The following is a 22,779-nucleotide window of genomic DNA, read 5'->3' as shown; positions in this document are numbered from 1 at the left end:
TCTCTTAAATAAATAAAATAAAGACCATGACAGATGGGGTAACCCAAGATTCAAGAGCCAGTGGATCTAAGCAAAGTTCTTAGAGATTCCCAGACCTTGTGTGGGGGGATACTGGCCACAGAAATCTGGGTGAGCTAAGGCTTCTGGACGATGTAATGAGAGTTTCGAAGAGGCAGCATTGCAGAAAGTCTTAATCTCACTCAGGTAGTTTGAGAGACCTGGGCTACTGGTGATATTCACTCCTAGGAACTTGAAACTCTCAGCTCTCTCGATCTCCTGGAGCAAAGGGGGCTATGGTGACGTTATAGAGCTATATAACATTATAAGGGGCACAAATAGGAGAGGTAGCCAGCATCTCTTTCCCAGAGTAAGATAGTCTAAAGTTTTTTTCATAACTTTAGACGGAGGAGGTTTAACATGGATCGAAGGGGTTTCTGGAATGAGCTGCTAGAGGAGGCAGGAACATCATTTCGGAGGCATCTGGACAGATAACTGAATCACAGAGCACAGCGCAGGGAATTAATGCAGGTCAGTGGGATTAGTATAGGTAGTTGTGATGGCTGGCAGAGACCTGGTTGGCCAAAAGGCCTGTTTCTGTGCTGTACAATTCTCCATCGATGAATTAGGAGCTACGAGGAGAACGGTGTTGAAGGCAACGAAGGAGAGCAGTCACTGTTGACCTGAGCCTGGAAGGCTGATGATCTTCGGCAGGGACAGGTGGGAATACATTTCCAAGATATTCGTGTATTCAAAGACTTTGCAAACAAGTGAGGAGAGAGGACAGTTGTTGGAGAAAGTGGAGTGACAAGGGGCAGTGACAAAGGGGGAAGACGGAAAGTTAAGAGGAGGATCGAGGAAGTAGGGAGAGGATTTTGTGGTCAAACCGACAGGTGGAATGGAGGGATCAGGTCGAGGGAGTGCACAAACTCCTCCAGTTTAAATGCTAAATATGAGGTTGGAGATGGTACAGGCACGGAGTTTGGGTCGTTCCTGTTCTGCAAGATAACCTTAGATCAGTATGAGGGCTTGCTCTTGGATCCCCACGATTAAAGGTGATGATCATGAGGGAGAGGAATAGAATGATGGCATGGGGTCTGGAAGGCAGTGAGAGGGATTTGATGCCCAAAGGGCACAATATCAGCAGACAGGAAGGAGACACATTGAGCTGTGGAGGCTTATGTTCTTACTAATAACAACAACATTATTTATAGAGCACTTTTCATACAGATAGTTCAAAGTGCTTTACTAAAGTACAAACTCAAAATAAAAATAAACATGAAAACAAAAGACAAAAAGATGTCCGTTAAAATAAGTTTGGAGTTAGTCTGCATCCCTTATTGTTTTAAGTATTGAAATCCACAGTTTCGGAGCATAGTTCAAAAAAGCGGACTTGCTGACTATCGTTTGAGGAAGATTGTTTTCAATTCTGTGATGTACTCCGGTTCCAGACCATTAAGAACTTTAAAAGACTAGTTAGTAAGAGAACTTTAAAATCAATTCTAAAAGAAACAGAAAGTCAATTCTTAGAAGGACATAACAATCAGGTGAAAAGCATGAAGAGGGCAAAGCACATTAGGGCAGGGACAGGGGGAGAGAAGTGGAGGACAGCGTTTAAAAGCACTGACACGATGTGTGCAGGGGAAAAGGAATGATATCAGGGACATTCAGAGATTGGGGAGGTTGTGGAGAGGGGTGAGTGCAGGGGGATACGGTGACCGACCCTTCAGGTTAAACGGAAAATAAATGAAGTCTATTGAGAGGTTCAAGTCTGAGAGTTGCCCCGAGGAGAATTCAGGCAAATGCCACAGTCAGAGTGAGGTCAAAGTGAAGAGTTTAATACAAACCATAAGAATAAGCCGTTTCACTGTCTTGAGACAGACCAAAGGTCGGTCTGACCCTCAAGGTCCACGGGGTGACCAAGCCACTGGAGAGCATGCTGGTATCAGCCCAGAGGTGGTTAGACTGGGGATGCAGATCTAGACATGTCTGGGCTTAGGCCTGGGAAAGGGAGGGACAGCAGAAAGATCTGGGCTTCACACACGAGTTGGACCACCTGGGTTTTGCAATGGAAGCAAGGCAGCAGGGAGCCATGGCCATAGGCCCCAGCAGCAGGAACGGAAAGCAGTTTTCAGTGCAGACTACTTGCAATTATAAAGGCAAAGGTTTTTCTTCTTTATGGTCCCCACTGGGGTCTTGCAGGCAGAGATTCCTCTGGGAGTTTGGGGGTGGACAACTGGTTAAATCACTGACTCTGGAGCCAGCTTTGCCGTTGAGATAAGTAGCACTCTGAAGATATGGCTTCCAGTTCCATGGCTGCCAGGAGAGGTGACTGAGCCTGGCACTGAGAAACAGCACGGGCAATGCCATCAAATCCCTTCCAAAGCCATGCAGGGCATGCTAACATGAAAACTGAGAGCTAGTGTACCTTTATTTTAGGCAACAGGCAGCAAAGGATCATCTGAGAAGTGCTAAGCACAACGTGATACCGGTTCAGAGGTGTAGCTGGTCGGTGCCAAGGTAGCTAATCACAGCGCTGAACCATGGGGACAAACACCAGAAGCAGGCGTGCGCGTGTGTGTCTGAGAAGTACAATTAAAACACAGCAGTTTTACTGGGAACAGAAATGCTCAGGCATTGGTTAGACCTCAGGAGAAGCTCCAGCTTCCTGAAACAAGAAAACTATTGAAGGGGGCATCATCGTTCAGGCAGACCACAAGACCCTGTAAAGGTGCACGGCACCAAAGACCACAAGTAGAATTGGCTCCATAGTAGTAAGTACCTAAGATAAATTTGCGCTGAATTATCTAGTCGTGGCCCAGGGAGGTAGTAACCCCTCAGCACCCCTGGGTTAGAGAAGGAAAGAAAGGTATCAGCTGGAAGTCCGCTCTTGAGCATTGCTGAGAGAGCTTCAGTAGTAAGTGTACTCGGGTAAGGATCTGGTGAGAACAGTACTGAGCTCAACAACAGTGGATCATACACTATTGGTCAGACATGAAAGATGGTCTTTCATAGATGAGAGAAATGTCTCTGCAAGGTGGCGCCAGCGAACAACGTGTCCAACAGTGACGTCCTACATTTTGATGGTGTGTGTGTCTGGGCCAACTGAAGATCTGGCGTTCTGCTGTCTCTGAGGGAGTTCAGTGAGGTTGGGAGCGGAGTGTGCAGCCCGGAGGCGTGGGGTGAGCCCATGATCGGCTCCATTGTTTCCTTCCGATTGAGGTATCGAGCAAGGACGAGGACAAGAGCGGAAGATGGGCCTTGACCAGTCTTCCTCGCCTTCTCATTAGTTGCTGATGGAGGAAAGTGGATCCATGTTGCAAGGATTGATCGGCGAGGCCGTGAACTCGTTTTGGGGGGGGGGGGGCTTTAAGGTTCATGTAGCATGTGTTTCTAGATTCTGGTAACTCTTTGTTTTCTGTATTTTGAGCAGTTTGATTGGGGCAATCGATGTGGACCGGCTCTGCAGCCCACACTCAGCTTGTGGTGCTGAAATGAACCAAACTGAACACTCCTGGTTTGATAGTCTATGTGGTGTTCGCTCGCTTTTTGCCATTTGCGCAATTTGTTCTTTTTTTGCGCATTGGGTAGTTGATGTTTTCTTTCAACAGGTTCCATTGTGTTCCTGACAGAGGATAAATCTCAGAATTGTATTCATATACATACTTTGATAATCAATGTACTTTAAATCTTTGAGCTACTTCTGGCTAGAATCCTGAGGTGTGGCAGAGCATCTTAGGGGTTTTACTTTAAGAATGGAGAAAGACAAAGGAAGGTGGGGGTCTCTGCTAATATTTAGTACTCGCTTACTTGGACACAGAAGCATTTCTTTGGACAAGAAGGCTCCTTGGATGAAGTCCACTTACTTTGGATCTGCAACTGCGGCAGAGGTGAAATTTCACTGTTAATGGGTTGGCTTTCAGTAGACTTCAAACAAAAATAAACAGACAGGAGTTTTGTGCAATGGTGTCAATCGATGCTCTAAATTTAGCGCAGAGGAAATCAGAGAGAAGATTTGCATTTATATAGCGCCACAGCACAAATTGCCTCAAAGCGCTTCATACAGTGAACTACCTTGAAGTGCGGGATAGTTCTTACAGCACGACTTGAGAAAGGCATACCTTCTGACTGATGCCAGCAAAAATATGTTAATGATGCAGATCTGAGAACAAGATAAGGATTTGCAGGTGAGACCTCAGGTAATGATGGAAAGTCTTGGATGATAAGGAAAAGCTGAAGTTACACAGTGTCAGGCAGATGACGCATACTGTATCATTTCTATTTGCTAACAAGGCCAGCATTTCTTGCCCAAGCCTAAAATGGAGTGTGAAGAGAGGTGTAGAAATGAGACCAATCAAATTCAAGACCGTAGTGCCATGACTGCATTCCACAGCCAGGGAACAAAAGCTCGCTACTTTTGATCAGAGACTGGGTTGCATTGGCGAGCCAAAGATAATGTTATCTCAATGTCCCAGTTACACAAGCTTAGTTAGTTATGTGGCCAAGACTTCCTGAGGAGGTCTATCAAGGAAATGCAACAAAACTTAACATGAGGAAGACAAGAGAGTGGTTACAGGGACAGAGCCAGCTAAAGGCAATATTAAAGAAAATATTGAGCTGCAAGAGTTACAAAATTGAGAAACAGACCAAGACATTGACAGTTGGGGATTTCAATTTGTCTAAGACCAAGGCCTGGTAGAGATGGCGATCCAGGCAGTGGTCGGATTTAAGGCCTGAAGCTGGAGCTCCCTGTGCTTTCAGCAAATGTGGTACTTGCTTCTGTATCTAACAGCCTTAATAAACATCAGAGAAAATTACCCGTATTGCAGTGGAATGCGCAACTCGCTTTCGTCAGTTACTCTTCTACGCATGTATTTGCCTGTGGAGGAGAAAAGCAAGAGGACATTTTACTTCCACATACAAGCCGTACTATTGGTAGCACGTGGTGTTTATGACAAACCCTGTCAGAATCCTAGCCTTTTATGCTGTGCTCTAAGAAACACCACACACACCTATATTGACATCAAAGTCTGAAAATTGCCAGTTCCCTTCCTTCTGAGCATCCCTTTCCACACCTCGTCCATGCTGTTTGACTTGCTCTTGAGGGCGTCCCGGTGGAAAGTGCAACTACTGAAGGTGTTTCCCCAGGAAACACAGAAACCAAAAGGGAAACTCTGTTCAAATTTCCCCTCCCCCTCTGCCATGCTAAGGTTACCACAACAAAGTGCACACTAACCCATTTGCTTTGCAGTTCTAAGGCTCGTTGAAAAGGGTGATGCCTATTTTGTGATGGACGTGACTTGGTTTCTCTCTCTTTTGAAAGGTACCTTACCTTCTGACCCCTCTTTGCCACACTTACACTATGGCCCTGGCCAAACGGACAAATGTGCACCTTGTGCAGCTGTACAAGAGAGGTGTACAAGTCCTCTGTGACTCTCATAGCTGTGTAATTAACACCAGGATCAAACATGCCAACCCATCACTCTCTGGCCCAGCAGTTTAACACCATTCCTTTATATGCTAAGCTACTCAGACTGCAGTAGACACAAAGGACACCTGCCAAAGCTATTATCTTTGCCCTTATATTAATAGTGCTCTTGCAGTTATTAGCAACAAGAAAGAGACAGTTGAGGTGGATTTTAGTTACAAGGCTCCTGGCTGCCGTGGGAGTTCCCAGATAACTGAACTCTGTGCTGTTGTATTACCTCACTCAAATCTGCTTCCCTGTAGGAACATGGAACCCCTCCTCTCACCCCCATCCCTCTTTCAGCCCAAAATGACACTAAAATATTAACAAACAAGCTGGTTGACACTTCCAAATGGAATTCCTTTGACTATTTCCACAAGGATTCCCACAAAAGGTGGGAACATCCTTGATAAGACAGGAGGCTAAGGGGATTTCACACATCCTTTCTTCCATTAGCATTGCAACCTCAACTTTACCTTTACAACAGCCTTAGCCATGAGAGATTTGCAAGTCGAGATTAATTAAACACAAGAGATTCTGCAGATGCTGGAAATCTTGAGCAAGAAGCAAACAAAACCCTTCGGGGTCTCTGTCAGAAACGCCCTGCACAGATGCTGCCTGATTCGCTGACTTCCTTCGGCATTTTGTGTGTGTTGCTCAAGATGAACTAAACCCCTTTCTCTTCTCCTATCCTCCTACATTTAAGGTTGTCCTTCTCAAAGATTTTTTTCCATAAGTTGCCCTATAATGTCTTTCACATATTTGTCCTCACTCTGGTGTAAAGGTAGAAAGTCCACAAGATTAGTACAACAAACACATTGGTTAGGGTGTTAAGGGTTAGCCTGGTTGTTTTAAAAACAGTGATAAATATCTTGCAAATGGTAGTGTGAATTCTAGGAAGTGCTTGATGGTGTACTTGAGATAGAGGAATTTTTTCTCCTTCCTCTTGGCTGTTGAGATGCCATGTTCCACTCCTGTCCACAGGGGCTGAAAGGCTGTCCACAACGACTCTCTTCCAAATTTTGCTTCCTCCTCAGGGTGCAGTTGCCCTCGTACACAAGCCAGTCCGCCTGGATGCTGTACGTGGGACAGCAGTGCAACCCCGAATTTAAACTGGTCAAAAAAAATTACATGCCAAGAAAAAAAATTCATCTTAAGCAGTAGTTCATGCTGCTGACTGTCCAGGGTGCTACTGGAAGAAATATCACTTGGGATTGGGAAAAGCTTCCTCAGACCCTTTTACTTAAAAAGTTCAGAGACATCGGACAAAAAGCTGTTGATGGACAGTAACAAATTGCCCAGTCAGTTCAGGAAGAGTCCATTCCCCCACCAATTAGCCAAGGGAGGTGGTACTTCTTGACGATGGACGTAATGAATGGTAGGGCTGTATTGGCTGGAGGCAAGAGATTATGTGATGTAACCTTGGGAGTTGGCCTAGCTTGAGTTAAAACTACTGACCTCCACAATAAACTGCTCTTGACCAGTTTGTTGGGGGGGGGGGGAGCAGGGAGGGGGGTGGGGAAGTCAGAAGGGTTGGAGGGGGAAACTGTCTCTTTGATGGGAAGTGATGAGGGCCCCTAGAGCTCTGTGATTCCACGGCTTAACAAAATGCCCCAGAATTTCCCATGCTGCTGTCTGTTTCCTTGCCTGAGGAGATACCCCCAATTACAAGTGCAGTGGAGGTAACAACTGAGGTATACAATTACCAACAACTACTTATTCACCTGATTTTCTCGGGGGAAGTGGACATCATTGGCAACTTCGAACCCATTCCTAAAGCTGCACCATTTCAGAGTCAGGAGAAGTAATATTAAAAACAGAAAATACTGGAAGCATCCTGTGGGGAGGGGGAGAAATGGGGGCAAGATTTCAGGTGGGTGATCCTTCAATGTTTCTTATGCAAAACCTGAAATTTACCTCTTGTTTTTCTCTCCACAGCTGCTCCCTTGCCCACTGACAAGTATTTTCTCCATTTATTGTCTGGTGTCTGAGTCAGACTGGTATCAATTTACACAGCTAATCCTATGTCAGCAATTTCCAACATTTCTCATCTTACACTCCACTTGATGCTGAAGTGGCCAAAGTACAAAATGAATAATCCCATTACTCTCAACTCACTAATAAACTCAGCATGGGGTGAGCAGGGTCCAAAGTGTGAAACAGATCAGGATTCGCAACCAGATATCACTGAGGTTTGCAAACAAACTGATACACAGAGGGAAGAGGAAAACGAAGAGTTTGCATTTATATTGCGCCTTATTCATGTTTGTTGGAACAATCTCAAAGTGCTTCAGCTACAATGAATTACTTTGAAGAGCAGTGCCTGTTGCGTTGTAGGTAAACGCGGCAGCCATTTTGCGCACAGCAAGATCCTACAAGCAGCAGATAAATGAGCGGTTACTGTTATTTAGTGATACTGGTTGAGGGAGCAATATTTGCTAGGACACTGGTGGGGAGAGGGGGATCTTCTCGTTCTTCTTCCATCGGTGCCAAGGGATCTTTAATGTTCACCTGAACTGTATCTTTGTGGATCACTAATGCAGCATGGTGACTGTGTTACCAGACTAGTAATACACAGGCCTGAACTAACGACAAGTATGTTCAACAATGGCTGGGGAATTTAAAGTTCTGCTAAATAAATACCTGCAACGAAAGAGCAAACCACATATACTGGAAGTCACAAATAAAAACAGAAAACTGGAACTACCAAACAGGTACTCAGCATCTGCAAGCAGAAGCAGAATAAATACTTCAGGTTAATGGCAGCTCTGATAACAAAAGCCAGTGAGCTGACATTAACTCTGCTTTTCTTGCCATAGATGATGCCTATCTGTTGAGTATTTCCAACTTTTTCGGTTTTTATATCAGAAATGAAAAGCCGTGTCAGTAGCCGTGACCAAAATGTTACTGGATTGTTGGAAAACCCATCTTGTTCACTGGGATTCAATAAAGAAAAACGTTGCCATCCCTAACTGGTCTGATCCACTGGCTTTCGAGTTCTCAACATTGCTCCAGACCCCATGTAGTCTCTTGGTATTCAGGCAAACATGAGCATAGAAATCTTCCTCTGACTATTAACTCTTGCCCTCATTCAGTAGATGAACCACCTCCACATTGAGCAACACTTGGAAGAAGTTCTGAAAGTAGCAAGGGCACAATGTCCTCTGTGTGGGGACTTCAACGTCCATCACTAAGAATGGCTTGGTTACACCGCCACAGAGTGAGTGGATCGAGTCCTGAGGAAAGGGTCTGCATGAACCAACACAAGAGATACACCTACTTGAGCTGCGGTACACGCTGTTGTCCAGGAAAGCACTGCCACTGTGCGCACCTTTGAAGACCACATCAGAAACACCCTTCATCATGTTCTGTAGAACCACACACACACGCTAAGTGAGATGGATTGAAATAGATCAAAGCTGCATTGATGAGCCTCAGTGGAATCTCAGCAGCTGCAGAAGTGTTCACTACCACAACCTGGCATACCCCTCACTCCACAGGGATTTGAATCCCTGCTCCAATGAGAAAACTCAAAGAGCATCACTGAGTGCAGCTCGAAATTAAGGGACCTCTTGGTGAAGCTGGAACACAGGGCTATTTCTGTGCTACAAATATGCAACAGATACGACTAAAAGACCCACAACCATAAGATCAGATAAACCTCATCGGTCCTGGAACTTTTCAGCATGAATCACAGCTCCAAGAATGTCAGTGATGCTGGAGTTCAGAAGATTAGTATCAAAGGCTGATAAAAAGTGTCAGATGGAATACAGTGTCGGGAAGTGTATGGTCATGCACCTTGATAGAAGAAATAAAAGCACATACTATTTTCTAAACGGAGAGAAAATATAAAACTCCGAGATGCAAAGGGACTTGTGCAGAATTCCCTAAAGGTTCATTTGCAGGTTGAGTCTGTGATACGGAAGGCAAATGTGATGTCAGCATTCATTTCAAGAGGTCCAGAATATAAAAGCAAGGGTGTAATGTTGAAACTTTATAAAGCACTGGTGAGGCCTCACTTGGAGTATTGTGAGCAGTTTTGGGCCCCTTGTCTTAGAAAGGATGTGCTGCAACTGGAGAGGGTTCAAAGGAGGTTCACGAAAATGATTCCAGGATTGAATGGCTTGTCATATGAAAGTATTTTGACGGCTCTAGGCCTGTATTTGCTGGAATTCAGAAGAATGGGGGGTGACCTCATTGAAACCTGTCGAATGGTGAAAGGCCTCAATAGTATGGACGTGGAGAGGATGTTACCCATGGTGGGAGGGTCTAGAACCAGATGACACAGCCTCAGAATAGAGGGGCGTCCTGTGAGAACGGAGATGAAGAGTAACTTCTTGAGCCAGAGGGTGGCAAATCTGTGGAATTCATTGCCACAGGCAGCTGTGGAGGCAAAGTCATTAAGTATATTTAATTCAGAGGTCGATAGGGCATGAAGGAATACCAGGAGATTGGTGAGAGGAAAAATGGATCAGCCATGATGAAATAGCCTAATCCTGCTCCTATATTTTATGGAAATATTCATAACTACACCTTGCCAAAAGTGTCAAGTCCTTCTCTTCTTCCTAGCATTATACAGCCATTTTTCAGCATATTCAGTTCTCTCCATATTACATCATGAAATAGCTGAACACACTGGATCTAACAAAGGCTATGGGGCCAGACAATATCCCAGATGTAGTCTTCATCCTGGTTGAAGACTTCTTTTCCAGAACTAGCAGCTCTGCCTCCAGCCAAGTAGAAAATTAGGACTAGGGTATGCCCTCTTCACTAAACACAGGACAAAGCCAAACTGGCTCATTACTGCTCAGTCTGTCCACTCTCAGCAAAGTGATGGAAGATGTTGTTAACAGTGCAATCAGCACAGCCTCATCAATAGCCTTCTCTACATGCCCAGCTTGGGTTTCCACTAAGATCATTCAGCTCCAGACATCATCAGAACCTTGGTCAAAACATGGACTAATGAGCTGAACTGCAGAGAGTGATATTAAGGCAATGGGAGGTCTAATTTGGAGTATTGGGTGCATGCACGTTCACCTACCCACAGGAAGGATGTAAATCAGGTTGAAGGAGTACAGAGAAAATTTACAAGGATGTTGCCGGGTCTGGAGGACCTGAGTTATAGGGAAAGATCGAATAGGTTAGGACTTTATTCCTTAGAACATAGAAGGTTGAGGGGATATTTGATAGAGGCGTACAAAATTATCAGACATATTGATAGGATAAACGCACGCAGGCTTTTCCACTCAGGTTGGGTAGGACTACAACTTGAGGTCATAGGTTAAGCAGAACATGACAGGAAACTTCTTCAGGAGAGTGTAGAATGAGCCACTAGTGCATGTTGGTACATGTGATTTCAAATTCAACATTTAAGAGAAGTTTGGATAGGTACATGGATTGTCGGGGTATGGAGGGTTATGGTTCCCAGTACAGGTCGATGGGAGTAGGCAGTTTAAATGTTTCGGTACAGACTAGATGGGCCAAAGGGCCTGTTCTGTGCTGTACTTCACTATAACTCTTTCACCTCCAGCTGCTTCATAAATAACCTTCCTTCCATCACAAGGCCAGACAGGGAGATGTTCACTGATGTGTACACAATGTTCAATTCCAAATCACAACTCTTCATTTCTGTCCACATACAGCAAGACCTGCATAACATTTAGGGATGGTCTGATAAGAGACAAATAATACTTATGCCACACGAGTGCTGGGCAATGACGATCTCTAATAGGAGACAGTCCAGTGATCGACCCTTTATATTAAATGGCACTATCATTGCCAAGATTCCTGTAATTGACATCCTGACGATCATTGTTGACCAAAAGCTTAACTGGACCAGCCATATAAATACCAGAACAGAAGCTGGGTATCATCTCCTGACACCCCAAAGCCCATCTGTAAGGTACAAGTCCAGATCTCTGCTGGCAAGTGTGAGTGCACCTCCAACATCACTCGAGAAGGTCAACATCACTCAGAACAAAGCAGGATGCTTGATTGGTACTTTATCTGCCACCCTAAATATTTACCACCAGCACACAATGACTGATATGCAGAATCTACAAAATACACTGCAGTAATTTGCCCAGACAACTCTCATAGCACCAGACTCACAAATCTACCCCCCACCCTCCCCTCCACAGCGGGGGCACTAGGAGCATGGGCACACCGCCACTTGTACAAGTTTCACACCACTCTGACTTGGAAATATACTACCATCCCTTCACTGATGCTAGGCCCATTACTCATTGCTACTATCGAGGAGGAGGTACAGGAGCCTGAAGACACACACTCAATAGTTCAGGAACAACCTCTTCCTCTCCATCATCAGGTTCCTGAATGGTCCATGAACCAGTTAACACTACCTCACTATTTTGCTCTCTTTTAGCACTACTTATTTAGGTTTTATATATTTCTTATGGTAACTTAATAGTAATTTTCTTAAGTATCGCACTGTTCTGCGGCCACAATAAATTTCACTACATACATCAGCGATCATAAACCTAATTCCGATTCCAAACCCTGGAATTGCCTCCCCTAACAGCACTGTGACAGTGCCTTCACCGGAAAGTCTGCAGCTCACCACCACGTCCTCAAAGGAGATAAGGGATGGGCAATAAATGCTGGCCTTGCCAATGATGCCCGCATTCTATAAATGAATGCAAAATATATATATATCTTTCACTTGTTTAAATGCCCACATTTAATATCCTGCCCTGATGCCGGGAGGTGTTGACTTGGGAGGTGTTTCCAAAGTAATGGCATGCAATATGTAGCTAGTACACACTGTAGTCCACTGTCTTATCTTGGCTTCTCTCTCCACATATGCTGCCTGACCTCTTAAGTGTTCCCAACATTTTTCTGATTTATTTTTCAGGCTGAAGAACTTGCTTTCTCTGAAGAAAAATTGCGAACTAGATGGGTTTTCTGGTCATTTCAGGGTCACCATCACTGACATCAGCTTTTAATTCCAGATTTATTTTGTAAACTGATTTTAAATTCCCAGCTGCTGGGGTGGGATTTGAACTCGTGCTTCTGGATAACTCTCCTTGCAACTCAACCAATATCCCAACATCTCAAATTTTCTATGCATTAATAGATATGGCATTAATAAGTTATATGTTGAACATATTGGAGTGTTTCCAGACCATGGATAGATCTACCTCTGCAATCTTGAGCAGCAGACTATTGGTCACAGAATTCTAGAGGCCCTGGATGTAATACATTGCCATGGAGATCGCAAAAAATACCGAGGAAATAAAATGGATTAAAGAGAACATGATGTGCAGTACTGGTGGGGGTGTTGTGGTTTGGAGAGGAGGGGAGAAGGACAGCAGAGATAAACACACAGCTTAGTGTTAAGATAAGCTCTCTGGATCGGATTTTTTCCAGGGTTTGTAAGACTATTGGGCCTCGAAAATAGATAGGGGGAAGGGGTTCATTTAGACACAAGAGTCAGTTTAAGACAACCTCACACATAGATGACCAGAGCTTGCGAGCTCTCCTGACCCGTGGAATGGTCCATGGCATTTGGAGAGAAGCAGCCGGAGAGAGGGAGAAATCACCAACTGATGGGTACGGGTGCTGAATCAGTGTTGATTTTGCTCTATTGTGTTGCCATGTTACGGCTTAAGGCCTCTTCAAATAGGGAAGATTCTGACACGTGACTCACCCTGACCCTTGGTAGAGGATGGCGTGGGAGCTGCTTGCATCGTCGCAGGCTTTCTGGTGAGCGTGAGGGATTCCGGAGAGCTGGTGCTGGCAGCCGCTCTCTCACCTTCGATGTCGGACAGCATGAGGGCCGACATGGCTGCAGCATCGTTGTCCACATCACTGATATCTGCAGAGTTGCAAAGCAGGGCTGTTAAATGAGAATAAAAGAAAAGCTTTCCACAACCAAAAATCTTTGAGGTAAATGCTTGTTTTCAGTTCCAAAGCACATGTGAGCAAGGCTCATCCAATCTGAAGCCCTTCAGTGCTGATTTACCCAAGGGTTGCTTCGAGTCAAGCTGGTGTTTGGGTCCTAGGAACTGACAGCTCTATCTTGGCCCAGTTGCCGACCTGATCATTCCCTTCAAGCGTTTTTGATAACATGGTTTGCTGCTGAATAATTCATCAGGGTTGATTTCTGATATTGCCAGAACTAAAATCATTGCAATCGCCACTGTGGTCTCCATTTGAGAATGTTTGTTGATGTGTCAAGTTTTCCCCTTCATTTCTCTGGTTCGGACCATCCCAGTCTTATTTTGCCACTTGGATGTGGCAGTGTGTATTTCAATAGTGCGTTTGTACCTGCCACTGGCGCCTAACGAAACCTGTGGCAGTGATTTGACAGCGAGGAATCCAATACAGTCACAGAACATTGCAGCTCTTCCACCCAACCTGTCCATGCCCACCCAGCTGGTCAGTTTCCTGCACTCGGTCCATATACAGGACTGGAGAGGAAGGGGAAATGAATGTGATACACTACCCCTTACACCCTGCCATATACAGTACATTCTTCCAAGCACCTTAAAAGTATGCCCCCTTGTATTAGCAATTTTACACCCTGGGAATAAGACTCTGGCTGGTGGTGGTAGATGCAGATCCATTTAAAAAAACTCTTAGGCGGGCACATGGATGAAAGAAAAATGGACGACTATTTGGGAGGGAAGGGAAGGGTTAGGTTAAAAAGGTCAACAGAACATTTTGGGCCTAAGTGGCTGTACTATTCTATGTTCCATGTTCCTTGCTCTGCTTGCATTTACCCTATCTACACCCCTCATAATTTTGTATACCCCTATCAAATCTCCTACGCACCAGGGAATAAAGTCCTAACCTATTCAAGCATTCCCCATAACTCAGATCCTCTAGTCCCGGCAATTTTCCCTGTAGAACCTGAGGTCGCAAGTCTCAGAATAAAGGGTTGATGGAGATGAGGAGAAATGTCTTTACTCTGAGGGAGATGAATCTGTGTATTTGGTAGATTTCTAGACAATAATAAAATCAAGAAATAGATGATAAGGCAGAAAAATATTGCCAAGGTAAACATCACTGCTTAATAGCAGATCAGGCTTAATGGGCCACATGGCCTACCTGCTTCTGGTCTCATGATAAAATGCCTTTCTCTTGCCTGGATGAGTGTAATGTCAGCAACTCTCAAGAAGCCTGACAGCATCTAGGATAGATCAGCTACCTTGACCTTATTCACCAGCCTAAACATTCAATGCCTCGCCACTGGCTGCCGTGTGTACCATCTATAAAATTCACTTGCAGTTACTCACCCAGGCTACTTCAACAGCATCCTCCAATCATGTGACCTCTACTGTCTGGAAGGACAGGGGCAGCAGGCATATGGGAACACCATTACCTGCTAGTTCCTCCCCAGGTCACACCATGGCCATTTGGAAATAAATCACCTTTCCTTCAACATTACTGGGCCTCAATCCTATATTTCATTCTCCATCAGCAGTGTAAGAGCATATTCAGATTATAATGGTTCACCACCACCTTCTCATGGGCAATAAATGGTGGCCTTGCCAACAACATCCACATATGAACTTTAAAACCCACCTTTCTTCAGTGATGGTGTTTGTGCAGGCATCAGAAGTGAGGCGGTGTTCTGTGTTTCATTGAGTGAAGTTTTGAACAGGTTCAGACTTTCAAAAGAAGGAGCAAGTGTTGTGTCGGTAAGGGAGAAGGCAGGGGCATCCTGTTTCGGAGACGCCTTCACTTCTGAACTCTGGCACTCATTCACTGTGTCATTAAGCTCACCTACAGAGTCAGTAAAGACGGAAAAGAATTAGATTGTGCAAACTCTGGAAACAGACATCACTGAAATTTCTGAATATTTATTTTCTCTTCCTTGCCCTAGGGCACTGATTGTATCTGCTCCATTACGATTGTCTAAGTGAGAAAAACCAGGTAGATAAACTAGAAAGAAGTGGGCCGTACAGTGGCTTAACAGTTAGAACATAGAAATTTACAGCACATTACAGGCCCTTCGGCCCACAATGTTGTGCCGACCATGTAACCTACTCTAGAAACTGCCTAGAATTTCCCTACTGCACAGCCCTCTATTTTTCTAAGCTCCATGTACCTATCCATGAGTCCCTTAAAAGACCCTGTTGTATCAGCCTGCACCACCATCGCTGGTAGCCCATTCCACGCACTCACCACTCTCTGCGTTAATTTAAAAAAAACTTACCCCTGACATCTCCTCTGTAACTACTTCCAAGCACCTTAAAACTGTGCCCTCTCGTGTTAGCCATTTCAGCCCTGGGGAAAAGCCTCTGACTATCCATACGATCAATCAGAGCTGTAAGGACTGGATTCAATTCTAACATTGGTTATTGTCTGTTTGCAGTTTTCGCATTCTCTCGGTAATGGCATGAGCTTGCGCCTACGTCCCAACGATGCATTGGTAGGTTAACTGTAAATTACAGTGCAAGTTAACTGACCACTGTAAGAGTTGATGGAATAGATAAGAGTTGATGTGAGAGAGAACAGATTGCAGACCCACAGGAAAATAAGGAGAGATGGAATGGGACTGATGGAATAGGCCAAATGACCTCTTCTGCATTGAAAGAAATTACTCTTCACGACATGTACAGCTTAGAGACTGATTGGGCATGGCACCTATCAATACAACTACTTGCTCTGTGTAGCACAGTGTTAAGCAGTAGGGTAGGGTTTCACCATGACCATAACCAGGATTTCTGACGCATGTGCTTTCAGTTTGAACAGTTACAGGCTCTAACACAGGAGTTCCCAACCTTTTCTATGCCATGGACCCCCACCATTAACCGAAGGGTCCGTGAACCCCAGGTTGCGAACCCCTGCTGTAACATATTCTATAGTGCCTTTCACAACCCTGTCAGGATGTCCCAACTTTTAAAAATTTTTTCTATTTCCTTACAGGACATAACATCGGTTTGGCAAGGTCAAACGCATTCCACCTGACTGTGGGAAAGTGCTAAGGGGAAAACAGGATCAAGTAATTTGCTTTAATTTTGGAGATATAAAAGACAGGAATCTTTTTAAATCCCTCCTCTCTTTAGAAGCAGAGATCTTATACAGCAACCCGAGAAGGCCTTGGGTTAAATCTTGCCCAAAGGCAGCACCCTTTGGCACTCCTTCAACATTACTCTGGTGTGCCAGCCTTGACTTGTGGTCCAGTGTCTCCAGAACGGGACTTGGATGCACAGCAATGTGCCTCAGAAACCAAACTGAGCCACAGTTGAAAGGGTGCTATATGAAGTGATATTACAACAAGGCACGCTTTGCATAATATCCCAACATTGTATGGTGGAAATGCAGAGTCAATGAAACAGACCCTTCGATTCACCAAGTCTGTGCCTACCTTCAACAGCCCATTTACACTAATCCTACATTAATCCCATTTTGTTCTTCCCACATTCTTAGCAACTTCTCCCAGATTCTACCCGTCACCAAAACAATAGAGGCAATTAACCCACACACCTTTGAGATGTGGGAGGAAGTAACCAACACAGTCACAGGGAGCATGCGCAAACTCCACACAGACAGCATCTGAAGTCCCTGATTCTGTGAGGTAGTGCTGTTGCATGAAGGAATTGAGGATGCCAAAAAGCCAAACTTTCATAGAATGGGCAGCAAAGTGATCAGTGAGTGTTAAAAGAGGCAGCGTGCTCGCCATGAACTTCCCATTCATTCTCATCACTTTAGTTATTTGATCAACTCCCAAAGTATGGGGAAAATTTGATCTGATTGACTTCAGAACAGAAGTTACTGGAGACGGTGCCCTTATAACAATAAGGGAGTCAGGATAATTGCACTAAGAGGCTTAATAAACCTGAAAAGCCCTAGGATAGATACACATGTTCACATTGAGCTGGTTAATTTCATACAGCTTGTAGAAAAAATTGTGGAGGTCTTACCTTAGCAACAATGAACACTGTCACTTATTCTACAGACACAGGGCACAAGCCTAGTTATAATGAACCATATTAGGAGGGTTGGGGACCTTAAAACCCTCAATCCTAATTGCCATCCATTGGGGAATGCGTGCTCTCTCTCCAAGTTCCCTGCTTCCGATTGCACATCCTTTACCCCCAACACCAAAGAGCTGCTATCATTTGATCCATCATGGGACAAAGAAATAATATCCCTTTGATCACTGCTTTTCTGATCAATCCATAGATAGTCTATTCCAAGTCTGTTCCAATAAGGATCAATAGTGAATAAGTACATGTGGAAAAAAAGCAATACAGGAGGAAAGGTATTCAGTCAAAGGTGAGTCTGCATCACCAAATAAATAACTGTTTGAATTAAAGCAACGCTACATCCCATTTAGAATTAAGCTCAAAACCATCCACAAACCAGAAAGGTAGCCTTGAATTAAAGTGACGCTGTGTGTTGCAGGGATGAATTACCTGTGTGTGGTGACAAGGTAGACGGCACCACCAAGGCTGGATCGTGAGGAATTTCCTTCAGCAGAATATTGAAGTTTAGAGAGTTTTCAAGAGTCTGGTTGCCATCGTAGCTGAAGAATATATGGGTGGGGAGGTCCTGCGCTGTGCCCACTTTCAGTTCGTCTGTCTTTGGCTCGATGCAGTCGCTAACGTCATTGTCGCAACTCTCTCGGTTCTCTGCAAAATAAACAAAGCTTCTCTAATGCTTCTAAATTCCTATCCATGCATGAGTTTAGTGGAGATCAAAACCGTTAAGCTCTGGTGTGGTGTGGTGTGGGGTGCAGTGGAAAGGAAAATGTAGAATGCAAATGGTACCTGTCGAATATTTGTTTCAACTATGTAAATATAAAAGGGTTAGGAGGTGATTTATACCATCCAAAAAAATTGACCTAACAGCAATTAACCCTGGCACCATTCTCTATAGATGTTAACCTTTCTATAGTAAATTTATTGAAAAACTAAGTTCAGTGCAGCCGGCTCACTCCTAAGAGGCAGCACATGCTAAATGCTGGAGGAACTCAGCAGGTCAGGCAACATCTATGGAAATGCATAAACAGTCGACGTTTCAGGCTGAGACCCTTCTTCAGGACTGAGAAGGAAAGTGAAATTGCCAGAATAAAAAGGTGGTGGGGGGGGGCGGGGAGAGAGGGAAAGGAGGATAGCTAGAAGTGATGGGTGAAGCCAGGTGGGTGGGAAAGGCAGAGGGCTGGAGAGGAAGGAATCTGATAGGAGAGGAGAGTGGACCATGGGAGAAAGGGAAGGAGGAAGGGGCCCAGGTGGAGGTGATAGGTGAGTAAAGAGGTAAGAGGCCAGAGTGTGGAATAGAAGAAGAGACAAGGTGGAGGGAAAAAAATTACCAGAAGGAGAAATCAATGTTCATGGTATCAAGTTGGAGGCTACCTAGGATTATGGTGTTGCTCCTCCACCCTGAGAGTGGCCTCATTGTGGCAAAAGAGGAGGCCATAGATTGTTGGAACGGGAATAGGAATAGGAATAGGAATCTCACTTTTGCTGGGTGGAGCAGAGGTGCTCGACAAAGCAGTCCCTTAATTTCTGACAGGTCTCACCAATGTAGAGGAGGTCGCATTGGGAGCACCGGATACATTGGGCCCTGAATGGAGGCAAAGGAGGATGCGAATGGGCAGGCACAGAATTTTTGTCGCATGCAGGGATATATGTCAGGAGGGAGATTAGTGTGGAGGGACAAATGGACAAGGGAATCACAGAGGGAGCAATTCCTGTGGAAAGCAGAGAGTGTGGAGCGGGATAAAAAGGCATGCTTTTCACACAACCTGCAATGGCCTATCTGAATGTTTCTATAGCTTTCCCAATGCTCTCTTCATCCTGACGCTTCCCCCTTCACCCCACCCAGCTCATCAACTTGATGGATTTCTGTTTCTTATGTAATTGTTATAATTTTGATCTGTGTAACAAAAATGAGCAGCCATTCAGCCAATCATGCTAGTGCTGGCTCTTTACCACAACAGTTTAGTCTAATTTCAAATCCCTTGTCTTTTGCCCACATCCATTTTTGGCTAATGATCTAACTACTTTTGAAACAATATCTGTCTCTAATATTCCCAAGGACCACCAACTAAGGGCGACCATTAGAAAGAGTTAGAAGAACCTGGGACACCTTGCTCGTCATGACTCAACCTCACCACGGCATCTACCAGTCCCTTGGAGCAACCCAAGTATCTAAGCAGCTTTGGACAGTTTGGTGTTGAGCCTCTGACACCTTGATGATATTGCTGTTTCTTTTGTCCTTACTTTAATCCAGTCTGCTTTTGATAAGGAGGCTGATCCTGAAATGTTAGCGCATACTCTTTCTTCTACAGATTTCAATAAAGCTGCAGCCCCTTTCTGAGATTTTCTGATTTTATTGGCACGGAGTAATGCAGTGTCCTTAACTTCAGGTCTGTACTGTGTGTCTTCATCATCCATCCAGCCCCTCCCCTCCTGTCCTCACCACGGCACATTCTGCAACACTTCAAATGAAAATCAAGTCTCTGGTGAGAAGTTTCACGACAGTTTGGTGATCGCAATGGGTACCATTTCCTTCCTGTGGTATACCGCATTATAGTTCGGTTTCTCTTGAACTGATAAAAGTCATTTTGATAATTCATAGGGTATCTGGTAGATTTTCTCACTTCCAAAAAAAAACTTCCCTGTATTGTAGGCCTGTCTTCCATTAAAATCAATTAATAACAGTAATATTGATTATTGTTGGGGACAACACTTTTACTTATTGTGTGACATTTTATTAATGGATATAGTGCTCTTTAATTTCTTACATATCTTTTTCCATTGTCCTGTGCTCAGAGGCAGTCATTGTGTTTGATGACCATCCCATCCCTGCATTTTATAAGAAATTTTACTTGAATGTAGCTACTCACAGAATGCTGCAGACAAGCAGCTGGACCTTCTCCTAAATTTCAGGCTCAGAGTCAATGTCTACATTACCTGCTTAACTCCCCATTATTTTCTGAAAGGGGAGTTGTCTCCCATTAATGTCACTCAGAGCCACTGCTTTTAAGCAAGCTCCAGATGAGGCACTTGGTGAAGGAACCCTGATAACTAAGCTAAGCTTGTCAGTTTCAGAAGCACTAACACTGTTAGACTATGTGAGATCTGTACTGGGACTGCATGTGCATACGTTACTAATAAGTGCAAATTGCAAGCAAGCTTTTTCCACTGATGTTGGGTGGAACTATAACTAGAGGTCATGGGTTAAGGAGGACAGGAGTGGAAATATCTTCACTCAGAGGGTCATGAGCACGTAGAACCAGCTGCCAGTGCAAGTGATGCGTGCAAACTCAATTTCATCATTTAAGAGAAGTTTGTGTAGGGACAGTGCCTATAAAAGAATTCGACCCCAACCACCCCCGGGAAGTTTTCATGTTTTATTGTTTTATAACATTGAATCACAGCGGATTTAATTTGTTTTTTTACACTAATCAACAGAAAAAAACTTTCGTGTCAAAGTGAAAACGGATCTCTACAAAGTGATCTAATTAATTACAAATATAAAACACAAAATAATTGATTGCATAAGTATTCACCCATTTTGATATGACACACCAAATCATCACTGGTGCAGCCAATTGGTTTCAGGAGTCACATAATTAGTTAAACGGAGATCTGTTTTTGGAGATCTATGTGAAGTCAAGGTGTTTCAATTGACTGTAGTGAAAATACACCTGTATCTGGAAGGTCCAACTGTTGATGAGTCAGTACCCTGGAAAAAAACTACACCATGAAGACAAAAAGAACACTTCAAACAACTCTGCAAAAAGGTTATTGAAAAGCACAAGTCAGGAGATGGATACAAGAAATTTTCCAAGTCAATGAATGTCTTTGGAGTACAGTTAAATCAATCATCAAAATGAAAAAATATGGTACAGCTGTACATCTGCCCAGGGTAGGCTGTCCTCAAAAACTGAGTGACTGGGACTAGTGAGGGAGGCCACCAAGAGACCTATGACAACTCTGGAGGAGTTACAAGCTTCAGTGGCTGAGATGGGAGAGACCGGGTGCTTCACCAGTCACAGCTTTATGGGAGAGTGGCAAAGAGAAAGCCACTGTTGGGGAAAAAAACTCACTTTAAATCTCAGCCCTGGAAAGCTTGTGAAGGTGGAGGGTAAAACGAATGCAGCAAAATACAGGGAAATTCTGGAGGAAAACCTGATGCAATCTGCAAGGGAACTGTGAATTGGGAGAAGATTTGTTTTCCGTCAAGACAATGACCCCAAGGATAAAGCCAAAGCTACACAGGAATGGCTTAAAAACAACAAAGTTAATGTCCTGGAGTGGCCATGTCAGAATCCAGACCTCAATCCAATTGAGAATTTGTGGCTGAACTTGAAAAGGGCTGTTCACTCACAATCCCCTTGCAATCTGACAGAGCTTGAGCAGTTTTATAAAGAAGAATGGGGATAAATGGCAGTGTTCAGATGTGCAAAGCTGATAGAGACCTATCCACACAGACTCAAAGCTGTAATTGCTGCCAAAGGTGCATCTACTAAAGACTGACTAGAAGAGGTGAACACTTGTGCAATCCATTATTGTGTTTTATTTGTAATTTAGATCACTTTATAGAGATCTGTTTTCACTTTGACACAAACCAGTCTTTTTCTGTTGATTAGTGTCAAAAAGAGCCAAATTAAATCCACTGTGATTCAATGTTGTAAAACAATAAAAATGAAAACTTCTGAGGGGAGGTGAATATGTTTTATAGCCACTGGACATGGATAGGAGGCCGATGCTCCAGGTGCTTAAATGGCTCAGCACGGACGAGATGTTTCTGTGCTGTGGTTTTTACTCAGATTAACTGCATTCTCTGCTGCTTGCTTCTTTTATCACTCATTCCTTCTGCCTCTGATATCTATCACTTGGAACTCATTGGCACCTTGTCAGTATGGGAAATTAATGCATGTTCTGGAGTGCACTGTAAATGGTCAGTGTCAATGTCAGTGATAGCAATTCACTTCTGGAATGTGTTCTATTTCTCAAAAGATCCAACCAGAGCAGATTATCACAATCTATCACGCAACTTTTCACTGGTAAATTTTGCCTGGTTCAACTCTTAAGTGCAAGTTGAAATGCAATGTACAGTGGGTTATTCCGCTGATAAACTGGAGCTCGCTACTCCTTTGCAAGTGATAAAAGGGCATTTTCTGTTCCACTCTCAGCACTCTTGCAAGGTAAATGAGCAGCACTGCTGTCCAAAACAAGCCCAAAAGTAGCCGCTCACCTTGAAAGTGCCTTCCAGGCTACAAATAACATAAACTCCAGACTTTACGATTGAAAATGCTTGATTGACAGCAGAACAGCTGAGTGATTGGAGGTGTGCTGTCCTAACCCCCCACCCTTTATGACCTCTAAATT

General features: G+C 44.1%; 1 protein-coding gene across 5 annotated transcripts in view; it reads right to left on the bottom strand.

The window, feature by feature from the left end:
- Positions 1-22,779, bottom strand: part of LOC140741092 (bromodomain adjacent to zinc finger domain protein 2A-like) — a 142,475-nt gene that overhangs the window by 66,161 nt on the left and 53,535 nt on the right. For all 5 annotated transcript variants that reach the window (XM_073070820.1, XM_073070824.1, XM_073070823.1 and 2 more), the window contains 4 exons: positions 17,854-18,069; positions 15,014-15,214; positions 13,134-13,301; positions 4,816-4,876 (listed from right to left, as the gene is read on the bottom strand). In XM_073070820.1, the coding sequence (XP_072926921.1) occupies positions 4,816-4,876; positions 13,134-13,301; positions 15,014-15,214; positions 17,854-18,069 (646 nt within the window). The remainder of the gene's footprint in view (positions 1-4,815; positions 4,877-13,133; positions 13,302-15,013; positions 15,215-17,853; positions 18,070-22,779) is intronic.

This window comes from Hemitrygon akajei, chromosome 18, assembly GCF_048418815.1.
Source record: "Hemitrygon akajei chromosome 18, sHemAka1.3, whole genome shotgun sequence".
Lineage (NCBI taxonomy): Eukaryota > Metazoa > Chordata > Chondrichthyes > Myliobatiformes > Dasyatidae > Hemitrygon > Hemitrygon akajei.
Note: the sequence above shows the minus strand (reverse complement) of the source record. Positions and strands in the feature narration are given on the sequence as shown.